The 27,213-nt window shown below is 42.3% G+C and overlaps 4 protein-coding genes across 5 annotated transcripts; 3 read left to right on the top strand and 1 right to left on the bottom strand.

The window, feature by feature from the left end:
• Positions 1-1,716: 1,716 nt before the first annotated feature.
• LOC133024438 (uncharacterized) lies at positions 1,717-3,966 on the top strand. 2 transcript variants are annotated; one of them, XM_061091551.1, is made up of 4 exons: positions 1,717-1,763; positions 1,897-2,421; positions 2,680-2,717; positions 3,468-3,966. In XM_061091551.1, the coding sequence occupies exons 2-4, from the start codon at positions 2,036-2,038 to the stop codon at positions 3,674-3,676; spliced, it is 633 nt and encodes a 210-aa protein (XP_060947534.1). In that variant the 5' UTR covers positions 1,717-1,763; positions 1,897-2,035; the 3' UTR covers positions 3,677-3,966. The 2 variants fall into 2 exon arrangements, with proteins under 2 accessions (XP_060947534.1, XP_060947542.1); XM_061091559.1 differs by lacking the exon at positions 1,717-1,763 and having other exon boundaries at positions 1,870-2,421.
• On the top strand, positions 3,702-8,622 carry zfp91 (ZFP91 zinc finger protein, atypical E3 ubiquitin ligase). Its single transcript, XM_061084644.1, has 10 exons — positions 3,702-3,746; positions 3,890-3,978; positions 4,430-4,540; positions 4,619-4,720; positions 5,121-5,306; positions 5,554-5,604; positions 5,759-5,837; positions 6,247-6,361; positions 6,481-6,580; positions 6,698-8,622. The coding sequence occupies exons 1-10, from the start codon at positions 3,702-3,704 to the stop codon at positions 7,692-7,694; spliced, it is 1,875 nt and encodes a 624-aa protein (XP_060940627.1). The 3' UTR covers positions 7,695-8,622.
• si:ch211-113e8.11 (uncharacterized) lies at positions 8,171-10,678 on the bottom strand. Its single transcript, XM_061091540.1, has 2 exons — positions 10,428-10,678; positions 8,171-10,317 (listed from the first exon to the last, which is right to left on the bottom strand). The coding sequence occupies exons 1-2, from the start codon at positions 10,499-10,501 to the stop codon at positions 9,633-9,635; spliced, it is 759 nt and encodes a 252-aa protein (XP_060947523.1). The 5' UTR covers positions 10,502-10,678; the 3' UTR covers positions 8,171-9,632.
• Positions 10,679-12,311: 1,633 nt separating this feature from the next.
• Positions 12,312-20,681, top strand: cntf (ciliary neurotrophic factor). The gene is made up of 3 exons (XM_061089996.1): positions 12,312-12,566; positions 16,152-16,463; positions 16,555-20,681. Exons 1-3 carry the CDS (start codon positions 12,447-12,449, stop codon positions 16,726-16,728), a joined length of 606 nt encoding a protein of 201 aa, XP_060945979.1. The 5' UTR covers positions 12,312-12,446; the 3' UTR covers positions 16,729-20,681.
• Positions 20,682-27,213: the final 6,532 nt, after the last annotated feature.

The raw sequence follows: 27,213 nt of genomic DNA, 5'->3' as shown, positions 1-27,213 counted from the left end.
ACAGGAACTGTATACACCTTGTAAACTTTGCTCAGATTTAGATTAAACCACATGACTGCGAAAGTGCTACGACCTCTGTGAATGGAAACTCATCCCCGACCTCATACATCAGCCATTATTAAGCAATGTAGCACAGTGGAGAGAGGAGAGGCGGCGCAGTGTGCGGAGAATGTTTCATAAACTTCTCTGTGGCCGGTCAACTTTACTCTAGAAACATGTTGTGCCCCAGCGGGGAGAGATTTCAAAAACATAAGTAGCCTTCATCGTGTTGTACAATGAGTGTAAGAGGGCAATCACAGGTAGATGAGGAGTTTTATGTAATGTCAGAATGCACAGTTCAGCTGAATTGTCACCTGATTTATTCTGTAAAGGTGATGACAGGATGCAGGAAAAGCAGTCATCGTATACATTAGAGATCTGCAGGTTCTTACCTTTATTATTAATATCATAAAGTGGTCTTTTTAAAACCAATACTGATACTAATAGATGCAGATACATCAAGGTCTGGGCACTTGAACTTAGTGCCTTCTTTGCTACGGTTGTGTAAATAATGATCACGTTCACAGTTCTGAGAGTTCACATAACAAACATTCACTATTTGCAATTTATGATTTTCATATATTTCAACTTGTATGTAATTGAAAAGGCAAAAAGAGTATAGAAAAAAAATAGAGGCTTATAGTTTGGCAAATCATAGGTTTGCTTATTTATTCGGAAGCAGCTTATACATAACAGCAAAAATAATCACATCTAATCGTAATCACTACTATCAGCTTTTCTGGCCCTGGTATTTCTTAATATTGCACCCTAAGCCTAATTTCAAGCGATTGTCTACATGATGGTTTGTGTCCCCGCGGAGATGTGAGTTTGTGATAACTGCATGACTAATAAAAACCTTAGACTCTGCAGAAAGTGAGTTCATGGAATATTATCTCCAACATACAGCCATGACAAAAACACATCACCACACCTAACAACACGTTGTCCTTCTGTATAAAGGCAGAGGGAAGTTAAATATTAGCCTGGCTGGACCCTGTGATGTTAGGGTGAAGCGCTGTAGTTTATATTGTTTAGGTTTATGTTGCCATCTGGTGGCAAACACACATCATCAGAGCAGCAGCCTGTAGCAGACAAGACAGTGCCGTTTCCCACTGGCAGCCTTGTTAGCTCCACAGAAACTCATGCAGTATTCATATAAAATATTGGGGGGTTAAAATACATGTTGGAGAAATTATATATGTTTTTTTTTTATCTCGCACATAAATACTGTTGGCTGTAAATTGCACTGCAAATTACACTGCAAATAGTGTTCTAACCTGCATGGAGCATTTCCCATATTTCCATTGATATTATTATTTATTTATTTACAGTTCAACCAATGTGTGATTTTTTTCCATTTGATTAATATTTATTATTTTCCTATTTTGTATCGTAAAACGGTAGAAAGACGTCGAATCCGAAGAGAAATATCCTCAAAACTAAATCCCAGCGCTGTTTTATGTGACCTGCACTACATCTCCCATGATGCCCCGGCGGCCATCCGTGTCCGCGCTGCCCTCACGCGGCTGCTGCTGCACTTTGTAGATCTACAAACAACATGGCTGGGTCAAACTCGATCTGTAAACGACATGGAGGGAAATCCAGATGATGTAGAAGTCAGTGGACCGCCTCGATCCTCCTGAGCGTAGCCCCGGTTTATATTTGGCTTAAAGGAGACGCAACAAAGCGAACAAAATGGTTGCGCTGCAGGTCCCGGCGAATAAGTAGGTTTACTATAGCTTTAAGAAGGCGAAAATAGTGTCTGCTTCTTTAAAATGATATCGCGTTATTAATGAATTGATCATTAAGAAAAGTTTTCAATACCTAATCAATAAATATCTGCTTCTAATTTGCCAGAAAATGTGCGGCCGTCGGATAAAGGCCGAACGCGACCAACACGTCTCTAAACCAGATGTGGTCCGGTTCTCCTCGAACTGCGAGTAAACCGGTTCGACTGTGAACCGAATCCGAGGCGGACCGACGTGTCCTCGCGGGGATGGAACCGGCGGGCGACCGAACCGGGGATGTAAATAAAGGCGAGGAACCGGCGGAGGACAAGGCCGCAGACCAGACCTCGGTCTCCAGTACGAGCGTGACCCCGCGGATGGGGCTCCGGGAGCGGGGAGCGGCCCGCCCGAGGTCCGGGGGCGTCCACGGAGCCTCGGCGAGCCCACAGAGCTCGGGCCGGGTGCTGAGGGACCGGGCGACCAGGTCGGTACCCGCCTGGCTGAAGGACGTCAAGAGCGACGACGAGGAAGAACCGAGCCCGGAAACCGGGACGAGCAAGCGGCGGAAAGTTTCCAACTCCAGGCGGAAGAAAAACTCGGAGCCTGCGTGCTCGGCCGGAGGGGGAGTCGCAGGTGACAGCCTTCAAGCCACAGAGTAGGTTTTTAAATTGAGCAGCAGCACGTTTGTTTATGATGAGCCATGTGTGTTCATGTCTGCGGGGGGAGCTCCGGTGAAGCACGCCTTCAGCTGAGCTCGTCCCCTTCCTGCAGCTCTGCATGGGGAGGGTGGAGAGACACTCACCTGGTTCCCAAAACCTGTCATGTCTTGTACAGATGCAGATGGATGATGGGATGTTTCTCTGTAAGTTGATAAAATGTCCCTTCTCAGTGTTTTCTCCTCCTTTTTTAACAGCATGGAGGATCCCAAGAAACCTGCTGCAGATGCTCAAGGTAATCAATCAATCAATCAATCAAATTTTATTTGTATAGCCCATATTCACAAATCACAATTTGTCTCATAGGGCTTTATCATGGTGTGACATCCTCTGTCCTTAACCCTCAGCAAGAGTAAGGAAAAACTACTAAAAACCCTTTTCACAGGTAAAAATATGTAGAAACCTCAGAGAGAGCCACATGTTAGGGATCCCTCTCCCAGGACGGAAAGAAGTGCAATAGATGTCAAGTGTAGGAAAACTTCATCAGGATTAAAGTTTTTAGCAGCATCGATGAGGGTAAACATTTTTCAATACTATATGTCACGCAGTCCTGCTGCAATCATAGTCTCTGGTCAGCAGCCAGCAAGATCACGATCCAGCATCAAGATGGGATCCACTATAGTCCACAGTCATTGTCCACTGGCGCCAGTTAGGATCCATCATCAGCCGCTGCCTCGGTCGTGGTCCACCATCATCCGATGCCAACGCGACAAAGGATCCTCCATTATCATTGTGATCAGCCGGCACTATACAGAATCCACCAAACTGGATCCACCATTGCGACCTCTGATACGCGATCCACAATCAGAGAAACATTCCACAAAACAAGACTCTCGACTAGCCTCTTACTAAAGAAACCTTTAAGTTGGTTATAATTCTGTGCACGTGCAGTTGGATCACTCTGTATATCTGACTGTGTGACCTTGTTTCAACCCCTGATGGCCAGCATTGTGTTTGATGTTATGTTTCTGCTCCCTCACTCCAGCTCTTCCCTCCAGACGCCCCCCGGCCCAGACTCGTGCCAAGCCCCAGTCTGCCAGAGCCAGCCGCAGCGCTGCCAAGCCTGTGTGTAAGACCGAACCTGGAGTGGAGAATCCAGCTGGTGAGCAACCTGTTGACAATGAGCTGCTTTGGTTCAGCGGGCATGCCTGTAAACGCTTCAGATTACACAGAGACTCTGTGTCAACACGCTGAAAACTGTTCCTGAGGTTGGGTTTTTATGAAGACATTTGGTTCAGGTATCTGCAAGTATGGACTCCTCATGGTCATCTGCAATTAGTCTGACTAATGGGATCAGATAACCTTTTCTCCTCCACTTTGTTACTTCAGATAATCCACATACTCAATGTGATAGACTGCATAAAAACATTGTTATATTTATATTCATATATGTGTGATTTATAAAAGGAAGCTTTAGCTACCTTCCTGCTTGATATCTTCTCTGTTTGTCATGCAGCAGTTGAAGGAAAGGCAAATGATAAAGAGAAGACTGAAATGTAAGTATACTATTTGTACTTTGACACACCCCCGACACCACTCTCTTGTTCACTCTCCTCCTCTTAGTCACACTGACACTCAGACACACATAAAATGTACTTACAGGCACACACTGTTATCGTCCACATCTGTAAACTCAGACTGCGCTAAAACATTATATGGTCTTTTCCAACACAAACGGTGTGTTTTGTGTGATCCGATCACAAGTGGTCATGGTAGTGGGCGGTTCTTTCCTCTAGACCAGCAATGAGTTGGTGCTACTGTGGAACCAGTTTCCACGCCGAGAGCCAGTTCTTTACGTCGAAACACAAAGACTCTAGATTAGGCACTGGCCCCGAACAGGCCCTGGAACTGCCCTGTTGGAAAAGGAGTAATTGTGAAAGTGTGTGCCTCAGTCCGAGCCATGTGTTGTTTTCATTACTGCTGTGTTTGACCCTTTTACTGTCTCAGCGAAAACAAAGAGGAGGAAAGCAAGGATGTCGCTGAACCTGTGTTGGATGGAGAAGACCCTTCATTTCCCGATAACCCTCACGACCTCAGCTACCAGCCCCAGAGTCAGAGGTACACTTGTCTAAAGTGCAGAGCTTGACCTGAGCAGAAAGTGTAAAGTCCTGTTTCAAGTCCTCGTTTGGTTTTCAGTGGTGCAGAGGAGGAGGAGGAGGAGGAGAACCTCAGCAGTGACGAAGATGTTCCTTTTAGAGACGACTTAAATGACCAGAGCTACGACCCAATGGCTGAACGGTTTGTGTGTGTGCTTTTGTGTGTGTGTGTTGCCACTTTCTCCATGTTAAGATATGATTGGACATTGGCATCATATTTTCTGTGTAGCAACTGTCGTAACCATATAGTGTATGAGACATAAATATATTCAGAAAAAAAAAACATTTGTAGAAATACAATAAGTTTTGGTCTTCTTTTGATCACTGTGAATATTTTGACTTATTATTTGTGCATGTTAAGATAAGTTCATCCTTTTCATCAATTCTATTTTTGGATTTCAGGTAAGCTTTTCAGATGTGTGTCAGAAAAAGCAAATCAGGCCCAACTACAGGCCCTCTGTGGCTTTTAGTTTGTTTCCTGCAGTCATTAAAACATAGAAATACTATAGTAACTACTATACTTTCTCTATTTGTCTTCTCAGGGATGCCCCTAAACCAAAGCGCAGAGCTCCTCCGAGACCGAAGGAAAAGAAAGAAAAAGAGAAGGCACCTAAAAAGGAGACACAGGTCGCTGAGATAAAGGTAGAAGGTTCCGAGAACTTGGAAAGTGTGGAAGAGGAAGTGAAGCTAGAGGAAGAAACCGTGGAAGACCCAGATGGACCCAGGAAGTAAGCACAATAACACACAATCTGTTCGTAGTTATTAGCGGGACAGATTCACGTCGCTCGTATGTGTCTTATTAGGCACATTTTTCCTTATTCCATGTTCAGTCTGACTAGAATGTGTGTTGTTAGTGAGTTGTAAACAATCTTCTTTTCATAGAGTTTGTATTTGCTACATTATATAACATTAGTATAGAAAAGCTGTTTTCTATTGCAACTTTTTTACATACTTTATTTGTTGTTGGTGTGTTAGGAGAGGCCGACGGAAAAAAGACGACAAAACCCCACGGCTGCCAAAGAGAAGGTAAAGCTGATGTTTGTGTTGGAGCATTTTATTCAAAAATATAAGGACATGATAGTGGTTGATGATTGATATAGTCGGCCAAGGATATAATGGACATATCATGTAAATTGATCTAATATTTTATTATTATATAACATTGTCATACGCCTCACAGAAAGAAGCCCCCAGTGCAATATGTGCGCTGTGAAATGGAAGGATGTGGGACGGTCCTGGCTCATCCTCGCTACCTACAGGTTTGTCTCAGCAACTACACCGTCCCACTGCAGATTGTTTACGTCTCTCACTGCGTTAAACACAGTTAAGAGAAATCTAGTTCAAACTTTGCCATAGATAACCGAATTTTCAAATATCAACAGTCGAACATAGAATGTTAAACTGTGGCAAATGTCCATCACATTTTCCCAGTCCAAAGTCATGTCTTAAAATTGCTTTATTACATTTCTGCAGATATAATTGATAAAATATTTCAGGACTAAAATGAGTTTTTGTCCTGGTGGTATTGCCTAGAGTATTCCATCAATATATAGCAATATTTCAATATTGACTTAATATTAATCAAACCGTGTTTCTAGACTCTTTTCAGCCTTTTAATTGCACTCATGCTGATATACTCTTCTGCATTTTCTTTTATTTCCACATCAGCACCATATAAAATATCAGCATTTGCTCAAGAAGAAATATGTATGTCCTCACCCGTCTTGTGGAAGACTTTTCCGCCTTCAGAAGCAGCTGCTGCGTCACGCAAAGCACCACACAGGTACGCATACAGTGCATATGTATTATGTGTATAACATTGGATCTGTTTGATAATTTGATGCTTGAACTAATGACAGTATATAGAGGATCCATCTATACTCAAGTGTTTTGTGTTTGTAGATCAGAGAGACTATATCTGTGAGTTCTGTGCTCGTGCCTTCAAGAGCTCCCACAACTTGGCTGTGCACCGCATGATCCACACAGGAGAGAAGCCCCTACAGTTAGTATTTCCCTGTTCAGTTTTTGGTCATTTGTTTTTCTTAGTTTAAATGTTTAAAATGTTTTCCCAGATTGGTAAAAGACATTTCCACTTAACTTTCTATTTCTTCCAACGTAGGTGTGAGATCTGTGGCTTCACCTGTCGCCAGAAGGCGTCTCTCAACTGGCACATGAAGAAGCACGATGCTGACGCCACCTATCAGTTCTCCTGCTCCATTTGTGGTAAGAAGTTTGAGAAGAAGGACTGTGTGGTGGCTCATAAGGCTAAGAGCCACCCAGAGGTGCTAATCGCTGAGGCGCTGGCAGCCAACGCTGGCGCACTCATCACAACCCCTGCCTCCCTGCTGGAGCTGCCAGGAAACCCCATGCAAGCAGAGGTCACCAGCTTGGATGTGAGCCAAGTAGGGCAGGATGGGCAGGTGGATCAGCTGAGCCAGGAAGGTCGAGTTGGGCACCAAGTGGCTCAGGTGTCCCAGATGGGTCACATGACCCAGCAAGTGAGTCACCAGGTGGTTTTACTGGGACAAGACCAGAGCCTCCACACCATGCAGGTACCAGTGACAATTGCCCTGTCCCCAATTGACCCCCCTTCACCAGCTGACAGCCAGCAGCAGACTCACCTCCAGCTGCAGATGCCCGTCCAGTTTGTGCAGGCTGCTCAGCAGCAACATCAGCCCCAAATCCAACAACTGACCCTCCATTCCAGCTCAGTGTTGACCCAGCACCAACCCCAGCTCCAGTCTCTTCAGTCATACTGCTCTCAGCAGCAGGGCCAGGGGCAAACACAAATCCTACAAATGACCTTCCAGCCAGTTAGCCAATCCCAGACCCACATTCAGCAGATCCCCATTTTAGCAACCTCTCATCAACTTCAGTCCCTGCACACAGCTGCCGCGAGCCCCCCTCTCCTGTCCCCACCCCAATCCCAGGATCCTGCATCCACAAATGGGGGCAACTATATTCTGGACAATCCAGGACTCATTTCCGCCTCTCTTTCAGCCAACTCCCTCCAGCAGGCAGAGGCTGCAGGAGAAGATGGTGTGGTCTGGGAGGAAACGGGACAAGAGGTTCTGACTGGCGGCTCTGAGAGACACGTGCAGCACGTCCTCATGTAAAACAAGGAGGGAGCACAGAGAGAAGAAAATAGAGGAAGGTTAAGTCATCAGTGACCTGATACACTGTATTGAAATGTTTGAGGTAAATGTAGGATCACCAATATATTATGTACTGTTCACCCATAGTCATATTTGGTAGTTTTTTAGAATATCTGTATCAGGGAAAGATATGTATGTGTCTGTATGTGTAAGTTGTTGCCTTTGTACATAATAGTTCTTAAAACTAAACTAGCCTTTTATGTGAGTGTGTGTGTGTACTGATGCTGAGGTTATATTGCAAATCTGTTGCTATTATGCAATAATATAGCATACCTCTTAGTAATATACAGCACATGAAATGCCAAGTGTGAGGCACGTTCCTACCGGAATAAATCTAGATAATTTATATTATGTTTTAAGCACATAACGTGTTAGATAAACAACCTCAATATGTGTGGGGTAAGTAAAATCTCTCAATAAAAATCAAATAGGCAGTCATTATTTTTTTCTTTTATTGTCCAGATCTACTATAAAACATTAATTTGATAGGAAAAAATATAACAACCAAAAAAATCTGAACTCACAAAGACTGAACAGGTGCAGACAAAAAAAGGTGCTTCACAGTTTCAGAATATGCATATTTAAAATGTTGGCAGTGTCTGTTAAAATGATATTTGTGCAGCTGTTTGTTAAACCCTGCTGTTTGACTTTGAAGGAACAATAACTCATGTGTAGTGGGGTCCAAAACATTAACCAAACTGAATTAGACAAACTCAACTTTTGTCGATAACATTTGAAGTGTGATGTAATTTGATAATCATGTGGATCATTTGGTAAAAAATGTCAATACTAAGTCAGCACTTCTCTGATCTGTGATGTAGGACATGTGGTAGCGCAAACACAAAAAAACGATTCATTTATATGATATAAATAAATGTCTTAACATTTATCCAGTGTTTTCATTAATAGTTTGAGAATGTAGTTTATCCCACAACTTTATCTTTCCATACAACTGGGGTGGCTACACATACTTGGCAGGGGATCAGCCATTATAGCTGCTTTCAGACATGCACTGAACTCAGGATGTTTACCTGACAACATGTCTGAGTGAGCCCCTGTAACAATACAGCAGGTAAATGTATCCCACAACTTTATCTTTCCATACAACTGGGGTGGCTACACATACTTGGCAGGGGATCAGCCATTATAGCTGCTTTCAGACATGCACTGAACTCAGGATGTTTACCTGACAACATGTCTGAGTGAGCCCCTGTAACAATACAGCAGGTAAATGTCCATACAATTACATTATACAAGTGGATGTGTTGATAACATTTCTAACATGTTCTACATGCAAAAAACAAAGGAGAATACAAATATCTTAGGACAAAATAGAGGTGCCATTCATGTAGAAGATGCCAAATTGGTGAAAACAGCCCTTACCCAAGATATTTCTGTGATAAGGGCTGATGCTGGTGTGGATGGATGTGAGAAAACCTTTGAATTTTCAGAACTGAATTTCTTGCTCTGCCCAGGTGTCATCCCTCACCTGAATGGTCCAGATAAGTCCCTGATCTGACCTGAACAATCTCCTGTGTTCATGTGTGAAAAGACAAGAAGTCCAGACAATTATTACATTTTCCCCGATTTCATGTCTGAAAACAGCTAAATAATTATAACACGGGTGGGTCAATCCCCAGCTCCTTCCGGCCACACCACATATGGCTCTTGATGTGAATGTGTGGAAAATGTTAGTTATTGCCAGATGAAATGTAAGTGTAAGCTTGAGTTATTTATGAATCGACCAATGGACAGTACAACTTTTATAAGACATGCACACAGAGGAAAACTTTCACCTGCACTTTATACTATTGCTTTATGAGGGTTAGGATTGCACAGTGTTACAACTCAGGAAAATTCCTTTCTCCTCCCTGCCCACCCGGTCCTGCTTGGCTCTCTTCAGGACATATGGAGCCGCTCTCGGTCCATGTGCATTGCATACTGCTTCATCGCCCGTTTAGGAGGAATCAAGGTGTTACTCAGTCCAACCCTCCTCTTCTTCACATGCTGCCCTCCTGACTCTTCCTCCTCTGGGCGCTTCTGCTTCCCGACACCACCAGAGCCACCTGCATTGGGCTCAACGGGTTCTGGTGCTGGTGCTTCATCACTCTCAGGCGTATGATGAGGATGATGGCCGTCCGCTGAGGGAACAGTGGTCTGGAGGTCACTGTCATGAGCAAACTTGCATTTGATCCCGAACCTGCACCTTCCATTCTTCCTGTAAGACACGCACATCCGTTTTCCCCCGATCTCGGAGGGTTTGGCCTCCAGGGTCAGGGGAACATGTTTCTGCAGGGCGCTGAGCTTCTGGTCGGCCTGGGCCTTGAAGGGGTTGGTGAACACTCCACTGTCCGAGCAGGCGTTTAGAGCTGGAGGAGGCAGCTTGTGATGGGTGTGTGAACCCAGGGAAGGAGCAGCATGGCGGGGGGGCTGGCCGGCTGCTGAGAGGGGGTGTGATGGGAATGAGGAGGGAACAGGATACTCTTCCTCTGGTTCTGACTCGCTGGAGGTTGAACCAGACTCCAGCAGGAAGTTACGGGTCTTTAAGACAGGTGACGCCTCGTCGCCCGCCTTCTTAACGGAGCTGGACGATGGAAAATAACACAAGACACAGGAGAAAGATAACTTATAAGTCCCTCTGTTATTCTTTTACTTCATATTTACTTATTCAATGTTTTTTAAATGAGCACTTACCCAAGTCCGCCGGTGTTTGCTTCTCCATCGCTGTCAGACTCCGAGGACACTCCGTAACCGACCAGAGAGTTCATACCTGTACAGTGAACCGGAGCTAAGCTAGTTAGCCTGTCAGCTCCTCGTCGAAATACAAGCTGCTTGATTGATTCAGTAAACACGTATATTCATTTACACCAACGCTGAACGTATGTGATCATTCCCGTGTCCTCTCCACTCCGCTTGGTTTATGCTAGGGCTAGCCATGGGTGTTATCTTCCGTCATGTAGCTCAGTGTTTACATTCTATCTGCCTGCACTGCCACCTGCAGCACCGGTGTGGTATTACACAGGGGAATTTATTTGAGAAAGCACCAAAAACTGACCCAAGTGCTTTATGGGGGAGATTAAATTCTTTTATTGTTTCATGTATGAGTACATTCAAATAAAAACATGAAATGCATGAAATAGAAACTAAGTGACTCAGATGAATAAAAGCTTGAAATATCTGGATCAAATCAACACACACAGCTTCTGCACTGAGAACATTATTTGTGAATGGATATGTGCAATGTATAGAGGGATTCAACATAACATCATTAGAGGTTTGGTGGTTAGAGATTTTTAGTTTAAAACTGTTCATTTAGACAAAGAAGTAAATGCATTCCCGCAGCAAACAGGCTTAAGAAAAAATGGCATCTTTTAAAATTTGTATAATCTTAATGGATGGAATTTTATTGCAGTGCATCCTGAAATATGTTTGGGACAAGTATTAAATTGATCACTAAATTATAGGTCAGAGTTACAGGGCTTCACAATTAGTGCATAATTGTAGACTCCTGATTTTAAGATGCTTCTAATGAAAAATATGTTTATCCGAATAATTTGTAAGATGTTTGTTTCTGTGCCTCACCGGTTAGCCGAATTTTTCTCCCTGCTTTAATCAATATTGTCATCTCATAGAATACCTGAACTTGCAGAATCATCAAGTTTTCATAAATATTTACAACTTGTCAAACACATGATAACTAATACCCTGATGTTTACAACAGCTGTTCACTTTTTATACAATCACTATAAACTTCAAGTCCGTCTATTCGCACAGTGGGGTCTATCTTACAGGAATCCAAGTTTCATTTCATGAACTTAGATTATAGCTAGAAACTACTTCAGAAAATCCTAAATGTAATGTATTTGATCAAATCATCCTAATATTGGAATTTGTTTTCAATATGCTGCAATGCTGTTTAATCGTGTCACAACATCTCACTTCAAAAATATATCTTGAGTAAAAGCTCAGAGTTATTACTAAAGTAGTACTATCTATAACATTTGAAGTGTACTTTACGTGTGAAAGTACATGTTGTAGATGGTCAAAGTGAGCCTATAACATTGAAACTGTACTTCTAATAACACAGAGTTGGAAACCACTTTATGATCTAATATGCTGTATAATATATTTTGAAGTAATCATTATGAGAAGAAAAGAATAGAATTGGGTTTAAGGAGTAATGCAGAAGTAAAATACATATCAAAAGTTCAGTATATTTAATTAACTAATGGTAATATAACTTTTCTCACTACAGGCCTCATGTTTGATCAGTGACATGGGTTGGATGGGAAGTTCAAATGAAGCTTGTGATCTGTCGGAAGCAGTAAATGAGATTACTGCTCTTCCACGGAACTGATGGGCTCCTCCCTCCTCCCCTCCGCGGCTCTCCGCCCCCGCGCGTCCCGTTAAATTCCTCACGCCAGGCATCAGGTTCCCGGAGGAAAGGGCGGAGAGTTGGCCGCCGAGTCTGTAACACAAGTCCCCGAACGAGGTCGGAGGGAACCGGGAAACGAGCTCTACCTCAGCTCGGGTGACCAGAGCACTGCGGGGGGGCGGGGGGCGACAGGAATGAGGGGCTGAAGTGACGCGTGATGACCGGGAACCTGCCGGTGGTGTCGGGATGAGGAGAGAGTTCACTGGGGGACATTAGAGGAATCAGCCTGTTGCTCAGATCCTGCACGCGTTTCTCCAGCGGAGCCAGCGGGAGGTCCGATGGCAGCGAGGCGGACCAGGGGCACGACCGGTCCGGATCAGAGCAGGACCACAGCGGCCCGGGCCACTGCTATAGCCGAGCAACTGCACCATGAGTGCTGCATACTACTGGAGCTTTATGTGAGTGGAGGAACCTACTGACTGACTGAGTGTGTGTGTGTGTGTGTGTGTGTGTGTGTGTGCGTGCGTGTTATAGAATGACTAGAAAGCTGAAGACAGAATTGTATAGGCAAGGTTGAGTGTGTGTGTGTGTGTGTGTGTGTGTGTGTGTGTGTGTGTGTATGTGTGTGTGTGTGTGTGTGTGTGCGTGTTATAGAATGACTAGAAAGCTGAAGACAGTAATAGGCAAGGCTGAGTGTGTGTGTGTGTGTGTGTGTGTGTGTGTGTGTGTGTGTGTGTGTGTGTGTGTGTGTGTGTGTGTGTGTGTGCGTGTTATAGAATGACTAGAAAGCTGAAGACAGTAATAGGCAAGGCTGAGTGTGTGTGTGTGTGTGTGTGTGTGTGTGTGTGTGTTTGCGCGTGTGTGTGTTTGCGCGTGTGTGTGCGTGTGAGAGAGAGAGGGACAGAGAGAGGGACAGAGAAAGAGGCCAAGGTTAAATGGAAAATTAATAGATTTTTTTCTATGGATGTGTGTGAATGTGTATGTGTTACATGTATTTAACCTTGTATGTGCATGTGACTTTGTGTGTTTGAAACAAGTAGGAGAGAGAGAGAGAGAGAGAGAGAGAGAGAGAGAGAGAGAGAGAGAGAGAGAGAGAGAAGAAGGGGAGAGAGACAGCAAGATAGAAGAAAGGGATGCGTGCAAAAGAAAGATATAGGATGGAGGAAGTGTGTTTGTGTGTGTGTGTGTGTGTGTGTGAGAAAGAGAAGGAAATTATGTCAGGGTACAGCACCAGGTAGGAATGCAGAGTCTTGGGGGGTGGTGGGTTGGCTCAGCTGGAATGAGAGACGTGGGCGTTATCCTGGCACAAGCTCATCACTGCCTGGGCACGAATCCTTCACTTCATCTCCTCCAGTCTCTTTGCCTATAGGTGTGAACCGACAGTTATTAAAACTTCTTGGTGTCCCGCCAGTTCACTGCCTCCTCACTTCTTTCATGTGTCTCGCTAGGAGCAAGGGAGCGGCCTTCCTTATAACTCCTTACATAAAACTTGTTGATTTTGACCTTTACTTTCTAAATCCTTTGTGTCTGCTTCAACGGTTTTCAACTTGCACTTCTTTGAAATATGTCTCTGTAAACTCTGCAGCTACAGCACCGGCCACTTGCAACTGAGCACAACAGGAAGAGATTAGATTTGTCTCTGCATAAACATAACTTCAGTCTTTAATCCAAATATTATTGTTTTGCCCCAGGCAGAATATCTCTTGCATATTTGTTGGGTGGGAAATCGCTGAACAGTTACATCAATTTGATGCCTCTTAAATCATTTCAAGAGTTGGAGTCGTTTATGACTTATTTCAATGTCACAATGATCCATGAGAATATATCTTTTCTGGCTACACTCATGCTTCCTGGATGACTGCCTGAATGACATTTCCTCTGCAGTCAGAGCAGTAAACATCAGCCCCCCAACCCTGCGACTCACAGGTCACATTAGTCCACTCTGTCGCTCTGGTACTAACTTTCACGCAGGGTTCAACATTAACACCTCAGTATAATGTCACAAGGAGGCCTCTGGGATTCACAACTAGCTGAATTACTAAAGCGAAGGCCAGCTACAGTCATGCCTGTGAGATGACCCGACATCATCGGCATCTGTTTTTTCATTGGTGTTTGCTGCGTGACATGAATAAAACTTAAATACATGACCTCATCCATGAACATGATTTGCGCCTGAGTCTCGTCAGGTAGATTTTATATCGGCAACGGTGGTTAAGACCACAACTCCCATGATCCAATGCTGCTCCCCGGTGTCATTAAACTGGGTCTTTTTCTTTACATTGACAGATTCCTGGTGGCCAAAGCTACATATGGTACATTTAATATAAAAGCAATAGTTGAAAATATTTGGAATTTAAAATCCGTGCTCAAAGTGATGTGTGGTGATTAGGGTTGCAAAATTCCGGGAATATTCAAAGTTGGAAACTTTCCATGGGAATTTAACAGGAATTAACGGGAATATACGGGAATTAACGGGAATTAACGGGAATTAATAAACTGGAAATGTTGTGGGTAATTTATACTAACTGTATTTACCTTGTCATATACAGACAATATATACATTTTGTTGTGTCATAGGCTGATTTGAGCCCTGAGGAAACTTTGTGCACTTGACTATATGCTCCTGCATCGTTGTGTCATTCTTAACATAGGTCTTTGCACAGTATTTGCAAATGTACACAGCCTTTCCTTCTACATTGGATGGGGTGAAATGTCTCCACACATGAGATAGAAAAAAACACTAATGCAATGCCAGAGATATAAATAGTTAGCCAAACAATTGGAATCGTCTGTAAAAATATTTTACAATTGATGGATAAATGAATGGAAATAGGCTAGATGAACAGATGAACAATCCTCAATCAGCATGCTAATATATTTTCCCCATTAATATCATCGAAACTTACCTGACTAGTCCTGCACACTACAGCCGGCCTCAATAGCCCTGCTGTAGAGTGAAGGATGCTGGGAATTATCTGTGCATGTGATGGAAGAATGCACAGTGGAGGGTTGAAATGCAACGTGCAGAGTGTGCTGCATTCCATCCATCTTTAAAATAGAGTTTCGAATGATGTTTTTATTGCTCAGCGTTTAATTTGCATAGTTTTTTTTTTTTTAAATTCCCAAAATTTCCGAGCTTAATATTCCCGTGGAAAGTTTCCGGAAAGTTTCTGTAAATTTACCGGAAACTTTCCGCCCCTTTGCGAACCCTAGTGGTGATTAATATCACCTTCTTTGGTACATATGAAGCTAGAGGCAGCAGCTGGCTCTATCCAAACTATAGACTGTATGTAAAGATGGACGATGCATCTCCACTTTCTCCCATATTCCAGACACAAGCGAAAATATCTCAGATATGAACGCCGCTATCTTGCCTGTTTGGAGCTAGAGTCTATGTAGAAGCGATCAGTGGATGGAGTTGCATTATCGAGGTCCTGTTGATACACACGTTCGTCGTCTCAGTTGTCAATCATGACGCATTTCGCATTAAATTTCTAAATACAACCAAACTTAAACTTAACTTATCTGCTAAACCTGCTGGCTCTAGTTTAAGAAAGTGAACCAGTGTATTTCCCGAAATGAAAAACAATTTAGTTAATGCTATCTTAATGATTTTGTGTCAAATGTTGACAGTGACTAGAAAAGTGCGTCATATCTCTCCATATCTTCTCATACAAGTGTGAGGTGCATGTGTTTTTTATTTTATTTTAACAGGCACGCTAATCAAACTCAGGCTGAGCACAAATCCCTCCTCAAAGAATGACCTTTCACATCGGTATTTTTGATTCTGGGAAACAGCATTTATGAGTCTGAATGGGTTCCTATCAAACTATGAGCAAATCTCTGTTGCCAAATAGTCAAGGATTTTTCAAATTGAACCAAAGTGACGTCAGTGTGGTTAACCCGTGGCACAAAGCGTTTTTCGACCCACTTGTCCACTTCACTCTCCCAGTCCGCCTCCTCTTTCTTGTCATCATGAATGATTTCACACATCCGTTGGTAATTTTTATGACCTTCTTGTTTTCTCTCTTTTCTCCCTCAAGAGAAAGAAGGAGAGGTTCACCGTGGAGGAGTTGGTGTCTGACCGTCGCCTGGTGTCTGTCCCTCCTCCCTCCTCGCAGCTGGACACCGGGGACACGCTCTGGCGCCTCCACTCTGCTCTGCTACAGTGCCGCAGCTTGCTGGAGAGAGCCATCGCCAAAGAGGAACAGGAGCTGGGTGGCGGGAAGAAGGGAGACTACGAGACCATGAGGAAAATGGTGAGGGACAGACTCACGCTTCTCCTAATCAACACAGAGATCCTCAAGGCTGTGGATGGTGCAGCAGTCCTTACCCCCAATTTGGACGGACTTGAGGTAGGTGAAGACATCATCAGAGGTGTGATTGTACAGTTTCTGAGGAATATAAAGGCAGATCTTGGTGACCTCTCCCCCTTCTCATTTGCAGTTAGAAGGTCCGAGCAGCCTGTTTGAGCTGAAGCTTTGGATTTATCGGATCTTCAAGGAGGTGGAGCACTGGAGCAAGACAGCCATCACCACCTTGCAGGGCCTGCCCACTGTGATGGACAAGGAGCGGGCGAGGGGCGCGCGGCTCCGGAGCATGAGGAGCGCTCGGAGATGAGGAGTGTGTGTGTGGGCGAAGTGGAGGAATGAGAGAGAGAGAGAGAGAAAAAGAGGTTAGAAATGGAGAGGTACGGGAGTGAAGGAATGGAAAGATGAGTTGAGTACGGGCCAAAGTGAGAAACTGGCTGATATGGAGAGAGAATGAAAAGATGAGAGATCATCATCAGCTAGAAGAGACACATACAGATCTGGCAGAGAGAGAAGTGTTGAGAGGGTGGATTTCTCTTCTGTTTACAGGATCTGAGGCTTCAGACTCTCACCATTCAGAGCTAATATGAACATCTGATGGAAAAAGTGTATTTTAAATATGACAGATTCTAATACATTTATGTATTTATTGTTTCTATCTATTAGATGAAATCTAACGTGTAAATTCAGAGGTAAGATACTTTTTCTTTCTTTCACCACGAGGAAACTAAATTGTTTTCCTTGTGCTTGCGGTACTTCTTCTGTACATCTGAAGTTATAATTTAAGATATACTTCCAGGTTTCACACATACTGATGAAAATAAGAACATTTGAAGAACTGTAGGTTTGAATACTGTGGCTTTAAATGACCCCAAATAGATTATTACCAGGGGATGTTCAGAGGGAAAAATATGTAACAGCACCCTTTAGTGTTTACATATTGCTATTGCATACAATTTATTCCTTCCTTTCTTTCTTCATTTTCCAGGATAATTCCAATTATGTCAAATGATGCTGTGGTCTAATAGGTTTATGTTATATTGTTACACTTTTTGTTTAAAATATGTTTTATTGAGCCAAAGAAAGTTATGTCAACAGAGTATACTGTGGAGTCCTCGCTCATATTCATAAAACAAAAAGAACTATAAAAATGATAATACTGAACATTCATAAATTATAAAGCCATTGATATCTGTGTACACTATCAGGGTTAAATGGTTCCACTTGAAAAGGATACATACTCAAATAAATTAAAAAAAATTCACACAGACAGGTAAATAAATGTGTATATGCTTAATAAACAAACGATTTATACTCATACTACCTATATAAATAAGTAAACTAGAATGGAACTAAGTTGAGCATAGCACTGCCAAGGTCCCATTAGATTCAATCATGCTGCACCAAATTACACACAATCATAGATATCAGTCCTATGAATGTGCCTGATGTTTTTTATAAAGATCCATGAATTATTCTCCAGGACTTGGGTGAAAATATCCAAAAAAGTATCTTATAATGTTAAAGAAAATGCTACAAAAACCTGGATCTGTACTAAAATGTAATGGCCTCTTTCTTGGCCCATGTCCCATCCTTTCATCTGTTTTTGCGTAAAACTGCTGACAAATAAACCAAACTACCGAGCAGCGGCAAATAGCAAACAGTAAGGTTAGAAAATTCACAATCTATGTCTAAGACAAAGAACATAACTCAGATGAGGTCGTCTAAGAAATATATTTATATATACTTATTTTATTCATCCTCATTATCTAAACCCACCATTTCCCACTGTCCCCTATCTTTACTCAATTATTTGTTGGGTACAATTGGATAGTTAGGACCCTAAGCAATGAAACCATTTCATGGACAAATGAATGTGTTGTGGAAATACTTAAAATCTGCAAACTTAAGTGATAAATAACGGCCTATTGTCATTTATTATATCCTACTGATTTTAAGTCACAAAAGCTGCATTTGACCTCAGCAAGAGGGCGTCAAAAATCATGTCCTTCATCACAATATGAACAAAGGTTTTGAGGCACATTTAACATTTTGACTCGATCCAAATTCAGTCAGCAGCCAAAAAGAATTTTTGTCCATCACGTGGTCGTCATCTGTCCACTGAGCAGCTGCAACTTGCACTGAGTTACTCGACATAAACTGTAAAATAGCCGACAAGTTAAGTCTTGGATCGACACATGCCACGCTGTTCTTTATTCGGCTGCGGTACTAATTAAATTAGCCTCAGCCATAGACTCGCTTCGTCTTTAATAATGCATGAAGCTTCGGGGCAAGTTAAAGGAAGAAGATACTGTGAATTGGATTGAATCCTATGTAGAATAGTCTGGTCTAGATAACCAAAGAGATCCATGACCACGTTTACTAAGTCCTATGCAGTATTTTCATTTCATGTATAAGGGGACCATGTAACATTGAAACGTTTCTTTAGGTCAAGGGCTGCAGGTTGCATTGAGTTCATGTTTGCATTGTTACATGCTGTGGGTTGATAAACTGGTAGTAGCTGCACTGGAAGTTTAAACAAAAGCCTGTGTGGTGCTCGAGCGATACAGGAAACTGGATGTTGTTACTGGAAGGAAACGTGAATTCATTTGGTCATTTGATCTGAGTCACCATCATTAATTCCCAGATTCAATTTGACCCCTGAGAAAACAAGAGCTACTGCTCATGTGAAAAAACGTATTCACTGAGTGAAGAATGAATATTCATCATAAAGCAGAAAAACATCAGAAATATAAAATTATGGGAGTGCAGTGCGTTTTCATATGATACACTGTAAATGTAATACATGTATTACATTTGCTGTTCCGTAAGGGATTTTGAGGGGATGTTTTATGTTTGTATTTTCTAAATCTACTCTGATGATGAACTATTGAACTGATGAACTGCTGGACTACACAGAGCATAAGACTTCTTTATTTTATTTTTTCTTTCCAAAAAGGATTTTCCGGCTCTGCTATCTGTTCTGACTTGCTTGATTTCCTGGCCTGGTTGGCCCCGGATCAAGAACAGTCAAAGACAAGAGAACTTAAGCCATAGTTTGAATATCCTGTCAATGAATTCAAAGGCTTAGCAAAGACATTACTCCTACTGTAGTAACTGTATGTGACAGCATTTTACTATGGAAAGTCATTGTGGTGGAGTTTTTTTCCTGTCTCAGTTGGTGTATTCATTGGTCTCATTGTCTGTGTGTCTTTGATTCTGTGCTTTTGTTGGTCTGAATGCAGGAGCCTGAACTTTAGCTTTATGGGGAGACAGCCTCATGTCACAGCTCTATAGCTGTTTTAAGACATGAACTCCGTAAAATATCCTGGAAAATTAGTTTTTTTACATGTGATGAGCACAGGAGGAGATTGTCCAAGTAAGACACGTTCTCAACAACAGGAACATGTCGGAAACATCCAGGCGACAGAGTAGAGCATGTAGGAGGCAGGGCATGACAGATCAATTCCACTGTGGGAATCATGTTTGGGTGACCATATCACCATAAGCCCACAAAACGAATCTGTCCAAGTTGACAACTTTGTAGGCATCTTCTCTGTGAATGGCACCTGTTTTTCATCCGGAAATATTTGTTGTTATATTGTTTTTGATTGTTATTTTTTCAATTTGGGTGTCGATCATTTTAAGGACATTTTCCTGCTGTCTTCTTACATTAACTCATTCGGAGATTTTTCGCACATTTTACGAGGGTGCTGGCCGGAACAGGTACAGGAAATGACAGTTGTCTAGGACATTTCGTTGTCACGCACAACCTCTTCAGGAAAATCTCCAGGGTTAAGTCCTCGACTGAAAATGGCTGTAGACTCATTTTAGCCTGTCAATCTCCCACAGACCACGGTCAGAACAGTGCTCCTGTCTAAATTGTTGTTTTTATGTGCTATTGATTGATTGTATTACTATTTTTTCACTTTTACTACGTGTCCTTCCAAATGTATTTTGTTACGCCACCAAGTGCCCTCTCCTGTGACCTCTGGTTTAGCGAGAGCTAGCTGGAGACAAATGGCTGCCAGCACAAAGAGAGGATTAGGTTACCATCACATCTGTCTATAAGCAGCCATCATACAGCAGGAAGCAGCCACACTCATTAGGTTTGTCAGCTTTATCATAAAGAATGTGTGACGAACCTTCTTCATCCCTGATGGTAGCGAAGTGGACTTATTGATTTATGTATGAATTGTTTCAGTGTCATCGACATCATTCTTTGTATGGTCAAGCGACAATAAACCCTGTCTTCCAAATGTGGCTTTAACTGTGCAATGACTCTCACTGGCCCTCGATAAAAATGTTCACACGAGAGGGAGCAGACACCGAAGCGAGATTTAATCTTTGGCCTGACAAATTTATTTGCATTTCTTTTGTCACTGGGGTCTAAAAAGTCTCTTTCGGACGACAGTGTCTCATACTAAATCTTTATTCTCTGGAGGTTTTGTAGCAAAGCCCCTTTCAGACGTGGATACTGTAACGATGCTGGGTTCATTCACCAGATTAAGAAGCAGCTCTCTGGCTTTCTAACATCCAGCAGGCCTCAGCCCAGAGCTCACACATCCATAACGTATATGTATTACTTTTCGAACCTGCAACAAGTGTGAAAATGTTGTCTGCTGTTTGGCTTGAAAATGACTTGAAGGCCGGGTTGGTGAGTTGAAATCCTCTTCACGTCTCAAATGCCATCAATAAATAGAGTTGCCCGTGCTCTCACACGCATGACCGGAGTCGTCAGCTGGGAGCAGAGACGATAGTCAGCAGTTAGGGAGCAATCAGGGAAAGTCTCCACTTGTCAGGCCGTGTGCGTTCACGTGTTTTGGGGGGTGAGAGGGCCGACGGGAGGCTGTGGTACCAGTTGCATATTTTCAAAGTGTAGCCTGCTTTTGCTAGCATTTCCAGAATTACCAACCCCAGCTTTATTATGCTGTCAATGAACTTACTGGATGTCAGCCCAGCAATATGTCAGACATAGGTTTTACTGAGGTACACTGATAACCTGATTTGTTATCTTTTTGTCTCTTAGGAGGGACATGCATTTTTGTTTTGTTTTTACTAAAGTAGCTTGATTGGCTTGCAGATGTCTCTAACTGGTCAAAACTGCTGCTTCCAAAGATCCGTTGTGATCAAAATGCAGCCCACTGTTCTGACTCTCCACTCATGATTTGTTGCACACTTGACCTTATCACATATAAGAAGTCTTTCATCTGGATTTTGACTTCACCGTCTGTGTCTTTTCCCAAGTTTGTGTCACAGAGAAGAAGATGCTACAGAAATCTTGGTGACAAAACGAGTTGAACAGTTTTCAGACATAAAGCCGACATGTCAAACTTTCTTCGAGTCGCCATCTACAGTGGACTCAATGATTGTGTATCAAGAAAATAAAATGAATAATAAATCATAGAGAGTAATGTGTTGAAACATTGTGTATTTAACATCAAAGTAATGTACAGACACATTTTCCTGAAACTTTGGTGGAAGCACGTATTTATTATTGACTTCACTCTGAGGGTTTGTGAGTGGACTGAAATAAATTGATCTTTACTAAACTTTGAATTGTGTATCTCGTGATGTAAATACAGACAGTGTCACACTGGGATGAGCAGTTTGAAAGACTGGACCATGTTTTTTGGTTCAAGAAAAGTCTCACTTTGACTTTGTGTGTGTGTGTTTGTGTGTGTGTGTGACTGTAAGAAAAGACAGGATGTGTTTTTGAGCGAAAGGGGTGGTTGTGTGTTTTAAAGGGTGTGTGTGTGTGTATGTATGTATGTATATGTATTTGTTTGTTTATGTGTGTGTGTGTGTGTGTGTGTGTGTGTGTGTGTGTGTGTGTGTGCGTGTGCGCATCTCTTCGTTTGTATGTGTGGTTGTTAGGGAAGGAGTGGCAGCCAGGATGCCTGTGGAAGAGGGGGGAGGTGTGTGTATATACTGTATGTGTGTGTGTGTGTGTGTGTGTGTGTGTGTGTGTGTGTGTGTGTGTGTGTGTGTGTGTGTGTGTGAAAGAGAGAGAGAGAAAGCGAGAGAGAGAGTGCAGAGGGCGAGGGAAATATGTGTGTGTGTGTGTGTTAAAGGGATAGAGAGAAAGAGACAGAGAGAAAATGGGTGTGTGTCTCTGTGTGTGCTTGTGCGCATGTGTCCCTGTGTGTTTGCGCATTTGTGTGCATGTGTGTGTCTGAGAGAAACAGAGAGATGAAAAAAGAGAAGGGGAGAGAGGGCAGGAAAGAGAGTGTGTGTGTGCGTGTGTTTGTGTGTGAGGAGAGAAAGACAGACAGACAGAGAGAGACAGACAGACAGACAGGGAGAGGGAGGGGTGAGAGAGCAGGCAGGAGACAGAATGTGTGTGTGTGTGTGTGTGTGTGTGTGTGTGTGTGTGTGTGTGTGTGTGTGTGTGTGTGTCTGTTTGTGTGTGTGTGTGTGTGTGTGTGAGTTAGCGAGTGTGATTGTGTGCGCAGGCGTGTGTGTTTCTGTGTGTGTAAGTGAGCAGAGAAGCAATGCAAGAGAGGGCATGTGTGTGTAGTATGTGTGCATGTATTGTGTGTGTGTTAGAGTGAGAGAGTGAATGAGTGAGCAAGGAAGAGTGAGAGAGAGCGAGAGGACATGTACGTGTGTGTGTGCGTATGTGTGTGAGAATGAGTGGGGGAGGGGTGTAGAGAGAGATGTGAGCGTGCGTGTGTATGAGAGTGTGTGTTTGTGTGTGTGTGTGTGTGTTTGTGTGTGTGTGTGTGTGGTGAGTGTGACTGTGAAAGGAAAGAGGGAATGTGTCTGTGTGAGTGTGTGTATGAGAGTGTGTAAATGTGTGTGTGTGTATGAGAGTGTGTAAATGTGTGTGTGTGTGTGTGTGTGTGTATGAGAGTGTGTGTCTGTGTGAGTGTGTGTATGAGAGTGTGTAAATCTGTGTGTGTGTGTATGAGAGTGTGTAAATGTGTATGAGTGTGTGTGTGTGTGTGTGTGTTTGTGTGTGTGTGTGTGTGTGTGTGTGTGTGTGTGTGTGTGTGTGTGTGTGTGTGTGTGAAAGGAAAGAGGGAATGTGTGTGTGTGTGTGTGTCTGTGGCTCTGTATGTGGCTGTGTGTGTGCTTGCGTGGGAGGGAATGTGCATGTACTTGTGTTTGTGTGACAGTGTGTGTGTGTCTGTGTGTGTGTGTGTGCTTGTGTGAATGTGTGTGTGTGAGTGTTTGTGCTTGTGTGTGATGTGTATGTGTGTGTGTCTCTGACAGAGAGATAGAGGGGGAGGGGTGTGTGTGCTGGGAGAGCTAGGAGCAAGCTCTGCAAATGGTGTGTGTGTGTGTGTGTGTGTGTGTGTGTGTGTGTGTGTGTGTGTGTGTCTGTGTGTGTGTGTGTGTGTGTGTGTGTGTGTGTGTGTGTGTGTGTGTTACAGCAGCACAATATGTGCCTGTGCTGAATGAAAGGGAAATGAATGTGGTGTGTGTGTGTGTGTGTGTGAACACGTGTATCTGTGTGTATATGTGTGTGTGTTGTGCAAGTGGGTGTGTGTCCTTTATTGGAACTCTCCCTGTGTGTGTGTGTGTGTGTGTGTGTGTGTGTGTGTGTGTGTGTGTGTGTATGTGTGTGTATTGTGAGGACTGTTTAATTGTGTGTTGCTGTACATGTGCACCGCTTGCACGTGCTTGTGAATGTTTGTCTGTACGACCGATTGTGTAGCTGTGAGTAACTGTGAGTGTGTATCTATTTGCATGTTTGTGTGTAGGTGAACACACACAGACACACACTCAGATTGGGGGTATTGGTGCGGGTGATGAAGTGTTCATGATAGTGTGCACACGCAAACAGTGCAGAATTACAATTAAACCAAACTCATTCAGCAGCTCCCAGATCTCCATACATTTCCTCTCACATCCTTTCTTCTTCTGTCTTATCTCAGCCGAGCATAATTTCTAAGCTTCTTGATGACTGTTACATCTTCCTGTGTCTCTCAGGGCCTGTAGGTTACTATTCGTCAAGTGGCTCCATATTCCGTCATCAGCACTAGCACATAGAGGCCGTTCAGTTGTGCTTACAGGAAGTTTAAAGGTGAGAGTGGTGTGAACCAGCTGCAGCCGGGGTCATCAGTTAGGTTCAACCAGAGGCTAGTTTCTCAGAGGACCGGTGTTCCCAGTGCAGGTGGACAGATGGAGCTTATCCTGTAGTTTTCAAAGTGTCCAAAGCGTCGTCTGACTCCACTCCTCGTGCTGATCTCATAATCATTCTTTCTTTCAGGTTTGTCCTATCTGCATCTCACTGATGATGTCATTTAGAAACCCATCAAGCTCCAGATGCTGCTGATCCGAAACCTTCATGCAACTTAAATAGCATTTTTCATTAGTCTGCCTCTGCCTTATTATTGTTTCAAACTCTACTTCTCTAGTTTGTAATGCAGACAGAGGCCTGATGACGTCATATTATAGCATGTAGAAGCAGTAAAACCTCTTATCTGTCATCTATGTTTTAACGTCTTTGGTTAAGTCACAGTAAGGAATTTGTGTTTGATTATTAATCTACTATTCATGTGATTAGTTCATTGCACCTTATTGAAGCACCATATTGTATAACGTGCTGAATAAATTAAATTCATGGCGTTGTCCGTGGGATTATATATGTCTGCTGTTATATTTGTGGTACTTTTCTAAAACTTTATATGAAAAGGCTTAATAGTTAAGATACCAACCAACAGAGATTAAAATTAGGTAGATCGGCCAGTTCATTAAGAATATTGCGCCACTGTTAATTACAGTTTTCTGAAAACCCTGATGAGATATTAGTTGTAGAGGTGTCGTGGTTTCAACCTTGCTCATCTTCTGTGCAAGAAAGTTGGAAAAATCTGAAATAAAGATGAATTATGTGGTGAGAAACAATGTCAGTGTGATGTAAAGTGCAAGACACCAAACACAGCAGTAGCTTTTTCAAAATTATGTTACAATTGGTTAAAAAATAGTTTGCTCTGTTTTCATCCAACATTGTTAACGCTTTCCATAACATGTTTTGTTCATCTTACCACTTTTTCCTTAACAATTATCACAACAAAGATTTGGTGATTGCACATTCCTTACATATGTTTTTCTGACTTTTCTGACACAGTTGCTTATCTTTTGCATCGAGGATTCTCGGGAGCTCGTTATTGATCCAAGGCTTGGAAATCCTCCAGTTTGTCACTTATTGTCCATACACAAAGGGAAATGGACTTTTATTTCTGGAATACTGGATTCATTTGGATTCGGACATGATTTGAAGGTGGCATGACTTGTAGTGTCTGTAAGGCTGCAGCTGGCCCTTCTGCCCTGTCGTCCAAATCTACAAACCAGGACAGAGTTTCTACCGGTTCTATGTTTTAAGTCCCCATCTCCAGTGGGTGTCTTCCACCTCAGTGTTGGTTTCTACATAAACCGGCTTGGAGACTGACAGATTCGATTTAATCAACAATCCTTCTGGGATCTGTTGTGCCACTTGGTGAACTGCAGTGGGTCATGGTTTAGCTTCAAGGCATAAAGAGACATAGAGAGACATTAGTCCAAACACATGGACAATATGGTAATTTTCACAATATTATTAGACTTTACAATATTCCACAGTTAAGATTTAGATTAGTTTTGGAACTGACCCTGACTAAATGTTCATTTAACTTTAAATAAGTTGCACCTATCATGTCTCCATTTGGGTTGGGTGAGTCCAAAGTAAAAAATATGTTTTTTCTCAGTTAGTTTCTCCCTTCTGCCACCAAAAATAATGGGTTAATCCTGGAATGAAGGTGATGTAGGGTTTTTCTCCTCATGAGCGTAATACTGCCTGACCAATAAGAAATTATTTTGATGAGAGCATATCAGAAACTTCAACTAACTTAAGCAGGATGAAACAAGACATGACTAATTAGATTGATGTTGTTATGTAACATCTTTATCTGTTGCCTCTTCTCTTCTCTCTGGTTGACTTCTTCATAGATTATTAATGGGCCTTTCAGTGGTTTGATGGAAGAGTTTGACTGGTTTGATTGTCAACAGTGCACAGTTCACATATGTGTGTTGAGCTGCCATTAAGAAATATGACAAATCACTTAGTCAACATCATGGCTCTTCATCACAGAGATCACATTACCAGCGTCACACAAAACATCTGATGATTCATTCTTCCTATATCTTAAAAAAGATCCATCAGTGTGGTTTTAAAAATATTTTTGGAGGACAAATGTAATGTGCTCAGTGATGTAATTTTGAAGACTGTTACACTGTCAGACTCCGGTCTTACATACTGTATCTATAGAAAATATTAATAGGATGTTAAATACATGCAAAAATGTTTGCTCCAGGACAAACAAGAAATTCAAAGTCTGATCAGTTTTAATATTATTTTGATGGAATGGGGGAAGAAATATTTGTGTTAACTCGATACAACAAAGCTTATAATAATAATCACTTTTATTATGGAAGCCTTTCATGACACTCAAGGACACCTTACATGTACAAATAATACAAATAAAAACAGATACACAACAATATAAACAGACCAAACATGAATACAAATAAAAATATTGACAACTATGATAATGTAATTATCAACTATGATGAATATAATGTGACAACTTTGACAGTTGGGACCCATAACACTTTAGGGATGATAATAACATGACAATATCAATATATACTCAATATTTGTCAGATACCAGGTATAAGTATCTCATTTTACATGGTAAGTAATGTTATCTAAGAAAATAATGTATAAATAGAAAGTAATATTTCAAGTCATGTCAACATGAATCAACTACTCAAGCGTCATGAGTCTTCTGATCCTCTGATTTGACATTTG

Source organism: Limanda limanda, chromosome 2 (assembly GCF_963576545.1).
Source record: "Limanda limanda chromosome 2, fLimLim1.1, whole genome shotgun sequence".
Lineage (NCBI taxonomy): Eukaryota > Metazoa > Chordata > Actinopteri > Pleuronectiformes > Pleuronectidae > Limanda > Limanda limanda.
The sequence above is the reverse complement of the archived record's forward strand: the minus strand, read 5'-3'. Positions and strand labels throughout refer to the sequence as shown.